The sequence below is a fragment of the Epinephelus moara genome, chromosome 6 (genome assembly GCF_006386435.1).
Source record: "Epinephelus moara isolate mb chromosome 6, YSFRI_EMoa_1.0, whole genome shotgun sequence".
NCBI lineage: Eukaryota > Metazoa > Chordata > Actinopteri > Perciformes > Serranidae > Epinephelus > Epinephelus moara.
In genome coordinates, this window is record NC_065511.1 from 41,400,681 (window position 1) to 41,414,563 (window position 13,883).

General features: G+C 43.0%; 2 protein-coding genes across 2 annotated transcripts in view; one reads left to right on the forward strand and one right to left on the reverse strand.

Moving 5' to 3' along the window:
* nagpa (N-acetylglucosamine-1-phosphodiester alpha-N-acetylglucosaminidase) overlaps positions 1-13,883 on the forward strand; it is a 402,702-nt gene that overhangs the window by 282,265 nt on the left and 106,554 nt on the right. The window lies entirely within an intron of this gene.
* LOC126392472 (collagen alpha-6(VI) chain-like) overlaps positions 4,015-13,883 on the reverse strand; it is a 310,923-nt gene continuing 301,054 nt past the window's right edge. Inside the window, exon 6 of the mRNA XM_050047884.1 lies at positions 4,015-4,039. Within this exon, the coding sequence (XP_049903841.1) occupies positions 4,015-4,039 (25 nt within the window). The remainder of the gene's footprint in view (positions 4,040-13,883) is intronic.

Here is a 13,883-nt window from a genome sequence, read left to right on the forward strand (position 1 = left end):
AAATTGATTGATTGATTGATTGATTGATTGACTGGATCAAGCAAAATACACCACACAAGGAGGAAAAGGGCGCGAGTTTTCCAGTGTTTAAATACAGTGTTTCCCATACATTGACTAATTTGCCCCGCCATAGTCTCCAAAAATCAGCCAGATATAAAATGCCTCCGGTAAATGAACGTCACTCTGTAGCGCACGGCTGGACCGCCTACTGAGAATTCTTTCATGGGTGTTTTATTTTGAAAATTGATCGGTTACTTTCGTCTTTTCTGCACCTGACTTCCTGTTTGACTCATTTGGTCTGTGAAAACTGACGTGCCATCGCATAGCGTCCATCAGATATAGACCCGTCGCGTATTTGTAGCGGGGCAGAGCGGTTGGTGGAGCTTACAGCTTACATTGACTTGAATGGCCACTATTAGCTCCGGCACCCGCGCCTCGGCTGGATCGCGCACGCCATGGATCCAGTGGGTTGCCATAAATGGGCCTGTCCCAGAGGCATTCAACTACCAGAGGACTTTTGAAANGGTGGAGCTTACAGCTTACATTGACTTGAATGGCCACTATTAGCTCCGGCACCCGCGCCTCGGCTGGATCGCGCACGCCATGGATCCAGTGGGTTGCCATAAATGGGCCTGTCCCAGAGGCATTCAACTACCAGAGGACTTTTGAAAATTAAATGCTCTGATTCAGGGTGCCATACTTGCAAATCGTGAGGGAGGGAGGGAAGCAGTAATCTGTGTCTGTTTGTGCGTAACTAATTTGAGTCTTATCTTTTGTTTTCTTTTCGTACTGCGTATTTTGTATTGTTTTGTGTGTCTGGAACTGTGTTTGTGAGTGAGAGAGTTTTAAAAGAATATTTTGTCTGCACATGATTTAACATAATAAAATAGCCCTCCATCAGTACGTCAGTCATTTTTCTTTTGATTACTGAAATGTTTAACCATTAATTCTTAGCCGTAATTTAAGTGTGACCCTTCACCATAACATACCACTAGTGTTTTTATCAGTACTAATGGAACATATTTCACACCTAAAAAGCACAAAGATGTTGAAATCTAGGCATATTCTGCCATCATAACTTGGCTCTCAGAATTCACCAGATTGATGCCTTTAAATCAAATATATACACCCCTACAGGGTTTGGAACAATAAATAAATATATCTTATTGTTCAGACTTAGATATTTGACCCTACAAATAGAGATGAATTGAATGTGACGACGGGGCCAAAGGTTCAATTTGTGTCACTGACTTTCAAAATTCAAAAAGGAATTGTGGCTTGATCATAGTGATTTAGACATCAGAATATTACATGTAATATTCTGATGTCTAAATCACATCAGAGTCAAATGAGTCAAACATAAGTATAAGTACAGGTGCACCTATACGTATACTTATGTTTTTCATTTGATTTATTTTGAAAAATAAGAAATATATTTCTGTTCTCACTTGCTGCAGGAAATGTACAATTTGCATACAGTCTCTTTCAAAATAAAAGCACTGCATTGGTACAACACTGCAAATTAGTATTTATTTTCCTTCAACAACACACACACATGGTTGGATGTAGGAAACAAGAACAGGGTTTGGTTTCAATATGGGAAGTGAACACCGGCCGCCCAAGTGAAAGTTGGTGTTTGTTGGACCCATCCACCACCCATCTCACCCACCCTACTCTGACTTCCACCACCTAAGCTTTCATTGTTGTCCCACCTTGTTTCCCCCTGATGCCGCAAGGCACTATTAAACAATAACGGCGACCGTCTGCTAATCATTCCAACATGAAAAGACAGCTTTTTTCATCAGTGTCTGACACTGGAAGTCACTGACCAAGCGCTGGATTTCAACGACTTCAAGGCGAGACCAGGTTGCTTAGACAGAAGTCGATTCGGCTGCTGCTACTGCCGGCTTAACTGTAAAACAATTAGTTGTGTTTTAGTTTGTGCTCAGTAAACCTTCATTATTTCTTTTCAGGTTTTTTTTGTCTGTTTTTTTGTAGTTGTGAGACCGACCCTGGCTGCTACTGGGAGGGTTTGGTGGCATTTGGAAAATGATGCTGCTGCTTCTCTGCGTGATCAGTTTGATTCCTCTCACTATTTCAGCCATCTTAAATCTCCTCCATTCAGCTGTTCTAATAAAACCAACACATGTACTTGGAGAATTAAAGGTTGTGCACTACTTCACAGACTGTTTTATCTGCTGCTTTCTCTTTAATATGAAACCACAAACACACTCAGACGTTCTTGTATTCACATTACAGCGACTTCACTGCTTCATCACCATCACACGACCATGATCACATTAAGAATCGCCCTCTGTGGTGTTGTTGCCGTAATGTGCATGAGCTCAGATGTGCCCTATTGTTCTGAGGCAGCCAGGTGGAAGAGCAGAGGAGTTTCTTCCACATTATGAAGACGCTGTAGGTGTCGGCGGGTGATGGAGCCACCAGGCCAGAGGCCCAGCTGACGTGATGGGAGAGACAGGCAGGACACCAGCCCTGGGCCTCGTTACTCGAGCTCCATTAAGCTTCATGCTCAAATTATACCCTAATACCTGTTGTCACGGCGATGCACTGGACTGCGAGCGTTTATCCAGGCCATCGGGGCTAAAAACCACCCACACAACACCGCTGGCACCAAGAACACACACACAGGCTTTCAGCAACCAGCATGCATCAGTGTTACACCCCGCAGGTCACACACACAAACACAAAAACATACATTAACAGATTATCTACATGCATGGGTGTCGTTCAGTCAGGCCTGAAATTTAATTTTTCCACAAACATATCCACCTTCAGTCTGTCTGTTTATATAACTGTTCATGACACAAGACACACACACAGTCGTCTCACGGCCTCGTCGGGCTCCGTTTACAGGAGAAGCAGCTGTGAGCTAATGATGACTAATGCGCAGTAAAACACCACGACTAAACCAGACTGAAGTCCTGCCAGCGCCCCCGACAGGCTGCAGGCTTCATTACAGAGTGCTGCTTTGAGGGACAGGCTGTCTGCTGATAATGGCCTCAGCTTCTCCAACCAACCCGGTCTTAAGGCAGAGTTACAGTATACTTACACCTAGTCCCGTGTTACTCCAAACTTTTCGAATACCGACGCTTGGGATGACTTCAGACACACACGAAAAAGCCATCCTTTCGCGCTAGAGCCGAGCTGCCTCTAACGCTTGCTCAGCTTGTTTCTCTGATAATTTAAAATCCAGACATCAGATGACTAAAATCTTTTATCTCGTAAAGTGTATTGTAAAAATGTGGCTTAAAACTGGAGAAAAAAGTCAAGTTAATGACAGCTTCTGGCAGACAACTACAACCCGGACGCATCCGCAAACAGGATGCGAGGCCACTGATCAAATGACACGGACTGTGTCCCTGACTAAACTACAGATATCTCTTGTTTTGAACATTGTTAGAAACATTTGGGATAATGTAAGTTCACAACTCTGTGTGTGTGTGTGTGTGTGTGTGTGCTGACACTCAGCCAGTCTGTTTTATCAGAGCGCTGTCTTTCATCTCTGCAGCAGGCCTGAACGCTGCAGACAGACTGGGTGACGCTGGCACACCCAGGGGTCCCTGAACACATCAGCACCCGTCCTCCACACTTCAGCCCAAAAACCCGGAGATCCCCAGATACCGCATGCGCACACACACACACACACACACACACACACACACACACACACACACTTTCATACAGTAATGGAGCTCTGACATGACGACATATCTTCTCGTCAGCACATCACCCCTTTCAAAAGAGACTGTTTTACTATATTTCATTTTCAGTCTTTTCCAGAGTGAGAATATAAACAATTATTGCCATTTATATTTTCCTGATAATTTAATTACAGATGCACCGATTCATTGGCTGAAGATTGTTATCGGCCGATATTCACCTTGTTGACTGCCATCGACCTGTCGGGATATAAGAACACATTCACTGATGGTCGATGTTTCTCTGTTGTGTCACATCAGTTTTGAGCAGGATAAAAAACAGAGCTCCAGACTAACAGTGTCCCATCGTCCTGTGAACAATAGGAAACATATTTGGGACGAACAGAGATCTTCCCCGGGACGCTTCAGGACAAAAGGACGCATCAGGGGACGCATCCTGTTGTTCCCCTCATAATGCCACATGGTGAACAACAAATCTGTGTTGACACCAGCAGGAGGAGAGATAGTTAACGTTAGCTGTTAGCAGTTAGCAGCTGAAACACGAATTTGCATTATGATGCATTCAAGCTCTATTCAGTAAAAATGAGTATTGTGTGAAGGTAGATTATAAAGTTCTCATGCTGCCTTCAATATAATCTTGTAAAATATAGTTTGTGGTGAGAAACTTGAATAAATTCAGCAGTTTGAAGGAGAGATGTGTTGATGTTTTCACAGCAATATAAACCAGATATTAAAGAAATAATTATGATATATTTTATACAGTAAAAAGACTAAAAGAAGCAGTTATTTGCTTCTAAATAGCTGTTTTCCATGCGAAAGAAGATTTTAAAGGTTAACATTGGCAGGTAGGTTCAGAGACATTCTGCTGCTCAGGTTTTATTTTCCTACAAGCCCCTCGTCCTTAAAACTGAGTTCAAAGCTTCTTTTATATCAGTTTTATTAGTCTGGATCCACAAGCTCTTATCATAACATCAGGACTACAAAGTGCTGGTCTGTACGGTCCGAATCTAAGTCTGTAAACTCTCAACAATCACTGGATTTATTTTTGCACAGTTGTGTCAGTTGTTGCGTCTCTTTCCCGCGGGGCGCTGAGTTGTAACAATAACCAGTAATGTTCTTCCTGTGTGACAGATTTTAAATGATGAACTCACAGTGAGCAGAGCACTTTGGAGGAGAGTAATTTGGGGTCTGAGCCTGGCAGTCCAGCACATGAAACCACCTGACTGCTGTGTGGTCGGCCCGGCATCGAGCTGACAGCGGGGGAAGCGGGAGCCTCCATAAACTGGGTCGCAGAGGGTAAAACCGCCTGAGGGCAGCTTGGCTGACACCCCACATCTAAATCAGCACGTTAAGCACCGGTACACGACAAAGAACGATGGGGAAAAAATGCAAGAGAGGGGAAACTGCATGCATTATGTGTTTTAATATTCAGAGTTTGGAGAGTGGATGAGATCAGCCTGGTGGAGCAGAGCCATTTGGCTTCCCTTCAAAGCAACGGACGCGTGAAGGGTGTCGACCAACTCGGGTTGCTTTTCAGTTTGCAAATGGATCCTCACCTGAAGGTCGTCACTCAGGAACAGTGAAACACAGACGGTCTGTTTGTTGAGCTGAGGTTAAACTAACTCATAAAAAACACATTTCAGTTTATGAATCATTTTATCACTGAGAGAGAAAGACTCAAAAACACACTGAGAGGGATTCACCACTTTAAAGTCTCATCAACAGCTGAACCTTTAACCTGTTCTCACAGCCAGCTGATGTGTGTCCTGAGAAAACCTTTTATTGTCCTTAACCCCAGAATAAAACAACATACATGGAGTGTTTCATCAGTCAGAAGCCGAGCTGTTACGAACATTGTATTTTAGGCTGCAGAGCTTTAACAGTGAATATTGGAAGCTTCGTGGCTGAACATGACTGGAGAAGAAGTCAGACAAATGTTTCTCTGTTCTCAGCTGAGATGGACCGACACCTTCTCACACCTACACAACAGAATGAGTCGATTTCCACTGACGTCCAGAACAACTTACATGACCAGCACTAAAACAACATATATTACTGCTCTAATGGTTGCAGTCTTAAACGCGTCCTCAATGACATTTTTGGGATATAAAGTTGTGTTAAGATGTTGTGAAGCAAAAGTCTGGTTGTCTGTCCTTCATCAGTTAACATAGTTGTCACATGCCATTGCAACCCAGTCTCACTCCAAAGTCAACGAATACTGGCACTTGGGCAGTGATGTCAGGGTCAGACACTGAAGAAAATCACCGTCAGTGTATAAGAGGTCTATAAAGCCCCGTCTCCACCAAACCCTTTCAGTCCAGTCCCTTTGGAACCAGCAGTAAGCCTTCCGACATGGTACCTAGACCCTCGGTCTGTTCAGACAGTCCTCTTAAATGTGGGCGGGGTTGTTGTCACTCACTGCTCCGTCCAGCACTCGCTGTATTTCCTCATCAGCGGTGACACAGGTGGGGTTTCCATCCAAATGTATTGAAATTTTGTGAAAATGCGCAAAAGAAAATGCGAATTTATGCCCGTCTCCATTCATTATTGTTCTGTGATTATTGGGAGTCAACAGGAAGAGCAGTAGGTGGCGCTTCTCGTGAAAAATTAACAAAACAAAAACACCCCCGTAGAAGAAGAGTGCGCCATGAGATGATGTCATAAGAGAGCGTCTTAAGCCTACTCTAAACAACAACACACTCAACTGACACTCAGCAACTGACCATGGACAGATTCCCGATAAACCTGTCGGCTCTTGGGAGAACTCTGGTTAGCATTTTGTCAGCGTTCACAGCGTACCTAGCCATCTTGAAGAAGAGACGACAAAGAAGAAGTTTAATGTTAAGAGTCATTCATTTCATTTCATTTTATTCATTTTATAGTTGTAGTTTACTGATGTATGAACAGAGGTTACATAAAACCAGAGTGACCGTCCTCTACTGACCAATCAGACTGCAGGGTTCACAGCTCAAACAGCAAGCAGCTCATTTGTAACACGTCTTACATTTGTGAGCACAGTATGATTATTTAACTTGTATATTATATATATATATATATATATATATATATATGTATGTGTAACCCTGTAGGGGTGTATATATTTGATTTAAAGGTATCAGTCTGGTGAATTCTGAGAGCCAAGTTATGATGGCAGAATATGCCTAGATTTCAACATCTTTGTGTTTTTTATGTGTGAAATATGTTCTATTTTTACTGATAAAAACACTAGTGGTATGTTATGGTGAAGGGTCACACTTAAAAATACGGCTAAGGATTAATGGTTAAACATTTCAGTAATCAAAAGAAAAATGACTGACGTACTGATGGAGGGCTATTTTACTATTTTATTATTTTAAATCATGTGCAGACAAAATATTCTTTTAAAACTCTCTCACTCACAAACACAGTTCCAGATACGCAAAATAATACAAAATACGCAGTACGAAAAGGAAACAAAAGGTAAGACTCAAATTAGTTACACACAAACAGACACAGATTACTGCTTCCCTCCCTCCCTCACGATTTGCAAGTATGGCACCCTAAATCAGAGCATTTAATTTTATGTGGCTTCGAAAAGAAGATTTCAAAAGTCCTCTGGTAGTTGAATGCCTCTGGGACAGGCCCATTTATGGCAACCCACTGGATCCATGGCGTGCGCGATCCAGCCGAGGCGCGGGTGCCGGAGCTAATAGTGGCCATTCAAGTCAATGTAAGCTGTAAGCTCCACCAACCGCTCTGCCCCGCTACAAATACGCGACAGGTCTATATCTGATGGACGCTGTGCGATGGCACGTCAGTTTTCACAGACCAAATGAGTCAAACAGGAAGTCAGGTGCAGAAAATATATAATAATATAATTTAAGAGGGTTGAGTGTCTTTGAAATTAGTAATGTGAGAACTAATGTTAAATACAGATGNCACACACACACACACACACACACACACACACACACACACACACACACTGCCTCTCTTGTACCATCACTTTGCAAATGTGCATACACAAGCTGTCTCTGGTTCCCTCACACACACACACACAGACCTGTCCTGAACTTTTGGGATCTGTGGGTAAAAAGCTGACTTGATGTGACGGGAGGTGTGCGAACTCGGCAGAATTGCGGTTCTGCAGATGGTTGATGTGAACCTGCAGCAGCTGTCAGATCTCTGTCAGAAACCGTCACCACGCTTTTTATTCTACAAGCTCATCCTGTACACCTCCACCCTCCACCCTCGGCCCTGCACCGTGCACCCACCCCCACCTTGCCCCACTGCAGTTTGTCAAACCTCAGCCAATGCTCCATGTGGGCCACAAAAACAAACCAGCAATCTCAGCTACTCCGGTGACGTATCAGCTGTTTGTGGCAGCACCAAGTGGAAGCAGGAAGTGACTGTTTAAAATGCAGCCTAATGTTCAGAGATGTGGAAAAATATTTTTAGAGTAAACAGGCGGTTCAACATGTGTCTCACTGCAGGCCAGCATCAGACTGCAGGGCGGGGCTCAGCAGGTGGAGCAGTTTCCCCTTTTACACAGCCCATTTAAGGTGGGAACGTCTGCTGTTATTCTGCCTCTCTGTTCTATATAAAAGGAAGGATCACAGGATGGGGAGACAAAGTTGTCTCACCTTTAAGCCGAAGGTAATAACAGCACTGAAACAGATTGGGAAAATAATGAGGTCCTGGAGCTCCTTAAAGGGAAATTTCTGTTTATTTCAACCTGTCTCCTATCGTCCTAAATTTGTTTCAAGTGACTAGTGACATAAAAATAATAGTTAGCATGTTATCCATTAGCCTAGATACAGCCAGGGCGCATAGTAGCGTCAGACCTGTTAAAACGTAAGTGAACGGGCAACCTTCAAGTGCAAAGTTAGTCCACTAAACAAGCTTTTTTTCCACAAAGACCGCCTCATATCGTTAGGATAAATGTCAGAGAACATATAGAAAACGACATGTAAACGTGTTGTCTTACCTTACTGGTGTGCTGCCATGTTTGTTTACCATCTAGCTCTGCTTTCCAAAGCGTTAGGATAAATAAACCGAAATTTCCCTTTAACCTCCGAGCCAACCAAGTCTCACTCCGAAGTCCTCCAAAACTGATGTTTGGTCAGTGACTCACAGTGTCAGACACTGATGAAAAAGCCGTTCTTTCACGTTGGCATGTTTCGCGGCCAGTCACTGTTATTGTTTAACGGCGCCTGACAGCATCAGGGGGAAACATGGCCTGACAACAACGAAAGTTAAGGTGGCGGAAGCCCAAATAGGGTGGGTGACTCCACTGAGGAATCTGTTTTTAAGGTGTTTTTCCTTTTTCTCTTCCTCCTACAGGGGGCTGGTGTGAACAGCCAGGCGACTGCTGATGGACAGCTGCGGGACAATTAACAAATCAGGGTGCTTTGTCGTCCAGTGTGACTCAGCGTTTGTTCACTGACAAACAAAGTAGGAGAATTCAAGATGGCGGTGTAGAGAGTGGTTGACTTTTCTGAGCTTCGCACCACCACACTGATATTTCCTACATAACTCCGCCCAATTCAATATTCACAACAATTTTCATGTCGTGTATTTTAAAATGAGTATTGATGAGTATTTTCTGAGACGCCAGGACAAGATGCGACCAAAAGAGAGTAGAAAATCAACCAAGATGAGCAGACCAGAAGCTACTCCTAGCTTGTTTGACTTTTCCCCAGTGCAAGAGGAGCAACAACCGCTAACAGCTAACACGAGGATGCGCTTGACCCGGCTTTTCGTCAAACTATTCAGGAAATAACGGCAAACATATCCAGAGTGATTGATGAAAAGCTGGGGCCATTATCCCAAACGCTACAGGCACACGCGTGGCAACTGAAAAAAATTAAGGAGAGAACCACTGAGGCAGAGAACAGGATCTCTGCGGCTGAACACACCTCCGAGACGGTGGAGATGCAGATCCAGGTGCTTGAAAACCAAATACAAAGTATGGCCGAGCATATCGATGATCTCGAGAACAGAGGCAGGAGAAAAAATGTTTGGGTTATTGGCTTACCAGAAGATGCGGAGGGTAGGAGCCCAACAAAGTTTTCGAGAGCTGGATACCCAGTCTGCTCGGGCTGGAGACGAAAGGCGTCTGCGTGAAAATTGAAAGAGCTCACCGCACGCTGGCTCCAAAGCCGGGACCAAAGCAGCGACAAACACAGTGATGGATTCCGGTCTGTGATAAAAGTCCAGATTAATAATATTTTGGTGATTAGCGCCACCTCCTGGTTATATTAGGAAACATTATAGCACTGACTAACATGGCAGGACAACAGCTTAAGTTAAAGGGGTGGAAGTCTGAGAAGGGCAGGTTGGAGCGGTGGTGGATGGGTCCAGTAACCACTGACTTTTACCTTTTACCTTTACTTTTTAAATCGATTTATGACATTAAATCCTGTTTTTCCCCCAGTAAATTAATGACTAATATGAAAATGGACTGACTCTTTGATTGTTACAATCAGACCTCCTACAACACCCACCATCTTCCTCCTCTTCTTCCTCCTCCTTTTACTCCTCCTGATCTGATTATTCCGGTCAGCGGTGTGTCTGCTGCCTCTCGTCATCATAAACCTGGATTTCTGTGTTGGAGCGTCGGAATTTTCCAGCTCAGATTCCCGTTGAGGGAGATGAGTTTACCAACTGCACACACACACACACACACACACACACATTGAGGGTTAACGTGATGCTAGCAATTTTTCTCCTTAAAAATGCAGCCGTAAGAGAGGTGCAAATTTCTTGCTAAAACATACACACATACACACATGCATTCAACACATATGTATATATACACACATCACATGCATACAAAAGGGGATTATTATTATCACACACTTACACACACTTACACACACACACACACACACACACACGCACATGCAGGAAGCTTAAAACTGTTTTTTAACTCACACAGTCAAATACACAAATCATGACACCCATAAACACACACTGACACACACCACGGCTTAGAAGTGAGTTCCTCACACACACACACACACACACACGTATCCCCTGTGTAGTCTAATCTCAGGGAAAGGGGAGCAGGCTGAGACGCTAAAGCAGCAGCAGAGGAGGATTTACAGCATCGTCTTCCTCCTCTTTCTCACTTCAACTGACTGCGTGTGTATGTGTTGCGGAGTACACACACACACACACACACACACACACACACACACATCTGCACACAAAGCTTGTTCAGCAGTGCAGAAAAAAACTGAGCTCATGCTGCACATGTATGAATTATGTTTCCTCTGTCAGGTGCTCTGCTGCTGATCACTTCACACTCCTTTGACATTTTCTCAACTCTTTTTATTACCCAGAGTCAGAGAAGAAGAAGAAGAAGAAGAAGAAGAAGAAGAAGAAGAAGAAGAAGAAGAAGAAGAAGGATATCAGTTCCATCTTTGTATGACCAATCAGGACTATTGTGTTAGCCTAGCGTAGCACCAAGACTGAAATCTGCGGGGAAATGTAAGCGTGTAGCTCCCATAACATGCCTGACTGTAGTGGATCATAACATATCGGGCATGGAATTAATCTGCAGATGCTTCAAAATAAGACCAGACTTTTTCATGGATGTCAGTTTTTAAGCCATCACCAAGGCTAAAATGTGGCCTGCAACAAACGGTAAAGGCCCTGACACATGTTGGGCCGTCAGCGAGTGTCCTGGGCCCTTGTCGGCGTGAGTTGGCTTATTTTCCACTGATTCAGCATGCTGAATTGGCATCGGCAAAATCACCAATTGTCAGTTCCGCTCAGCGCACAAGAAGTGAAACGTAAGTGATTAAACAAAGCGTTAAAGTCAAGAAGGTGTTTCATAAGGTAAGACTATTTTTCTTTATCCGCTGAGCTCTTTCACATCAACGTTTCCTGATGCTTTGTGTTATTGTTCACTGGTGCACAGTAAATCTGGGTCCAACAACCACCAACTTTCACCCAGGAGGCCGGTGTTCGCTTCCTGTAAGATTGTAAAGCCAAACCCTATTCTTTTGTCCGAAATCCAACCACGTGTGTGTTTGTTGTTGAAGGACAAAATGCCAGTTTGTGGTGTTGAACTGACGTAGTGCTTTTATTTTGAAAGAGACTGTATGCAAACTGTAGATTTCTTGTGAAAACAGAAGTGTATTTTGAAAGAAGACAATGCATGTAGACTTTCAGGGTCCCCAGAGGATGGTTGACATTTGTGGTTCATATTAGGCCTGGGTGATATCGAGAAAATACCTCAGTATCATTATCACGATAGTATTGTAGGGTCGATTATTGGTGTTGTCACAAAATATTAACATGGATATAATGACTCAAGGCAAATAACAGAACTGCTTTTAAATCACTTTACTGTAATGCAGCTTTTAATTCAGGAAAAGACATTCACCATGTTGCTGTTTTCAAACTGTCACAATGTCACATTTCACTGGAGTTGTACCTCGAACAGTTTAAATCCATCAGTCACTTAACATTTTCTAACAAATGAACACGACTTCTGGAAGAAGGGCGCCCAAAATATCTCCGCCCACTGTGCAGCCCTATTAAAGTCTTCAGCCCTCAACCTCCGGGTGAAAAAACAATAGCGCAGAGTGCAGCTAAAATCCTCCTTTTTTCCATTTATTGTATTTTTATCTGAATCCACTCCTTTGCTGCCACAATGACTCAAGATTAGATGAAAATTTAATGATCCCTGCGGGGAAATTGGCTCCCTGTGTCTTTTCTGAAGTTATATAATACAAAGAGCTTTTACTAAAATAACAAGGAGCCACCTCAGAGTCTGAGTGTCAGTAGAAAAGAAAGTTTGAGTTATTTCATCTTATTTTAGTTCTGTTAAGTTGAAAAACAAACCTCTTTACGTCTTTAAACTCTTCACAGGGCTTTCAGGTCACAGAGAGGCAACACGTTAGTAGTACTCGTCTGTCTGCTTCAATTTATAGATTCAATGATTTAAGATCTAATATCATTAGAGTGAACACATCGATCCATATCATCTTTAGGTTACACCTTTATTTTGAACTTCTGTGTCATCGTCAAACAGCAGCAGGCAGATGGCAGGCAGCTGAGAGAAGACAACGAGGATAACGTTATTTACTCGGGAATAATTAAGCAGTGTGGAAATATTTTGGATTGTGGAGAAACTTTAGATCAACAGTCACAGCACAGCCTCGTGTTAACAATGCTCTTACAAGATAAAACACAACGTACCTGACGAGCATCTCACTCCGCTAACCTCTCACTACAGCAACATTAGCTGCTCTGTTTTAACAACGTTAGCTTAAAAAAAACGTGCACGCAGGCTGAAATTCAACCGAGCTGTTCTGTCGGGAGACACAGTGACTTAAACCAGCGGTGAGTAAGAAAAGTTTTAAATAAGACATGTAGTTTGTTAAACTGTGAGTAGAGGAAAACTCTGCTAGCTGCTTGGCTAATTTATGCAATGTAAACATGCTTAAGCTAATGACTGTCTTATCTGTGAACCATGACAGTTATTACTGAGCCTAATTTTATACTTTTGTTAAATTATCATTGTTAACGTGACAGGGTCAAATATTCATGTCCATGCCATGTTTTGCTGTGTTTATCATTAATTTGCTTGTTTTTAGTCTGTTCTGAGATGTTTTTCTTTAAACAGCTGACTGTTGAACTGTCATGACCCTGAAAGACACACCCACACCCCGAGGCATATGACCTAATCACCTGATGTGCGACAGGTGCGGGGAGAACCCGAGTGGTTGGACTTTTATCAACGAGCATGGATACCAGGAGGCGAAGCTCCGTTGAATTTTTGCCAATAGCCACTAGGGGCGCTGCCGCCATTTTGGACTGTTGAGCTTGGACTGTTGCGCCCAGACAACATGCAAGATGTCAAGGAGAGAGGAGAAAAAAGTAAAAGAAAACAGTGTAGTGCAATTAACTGCAACAACTATCGATGAACACCCCGCACCTGGCCTTCCACCGTTTCCCGAAGGATCCCGACAGAGGTGTACGTTTTAAAGTGTTTTAATATCAATTTAATATGCCAGTTTTCGTGGGTATATACATAGGCCTATATAGTATATGTATAGGCCTATATATGGCCTCTTGGACCATTTATATCAGAACTGATTACTGCTTTAACATTAAAATATATCATATTAAAATAGCTTATATATTATTATTATTACTGTCCCCTTACTGTACAAACTGTAAATAAATCTTTATTCCTGACTATGT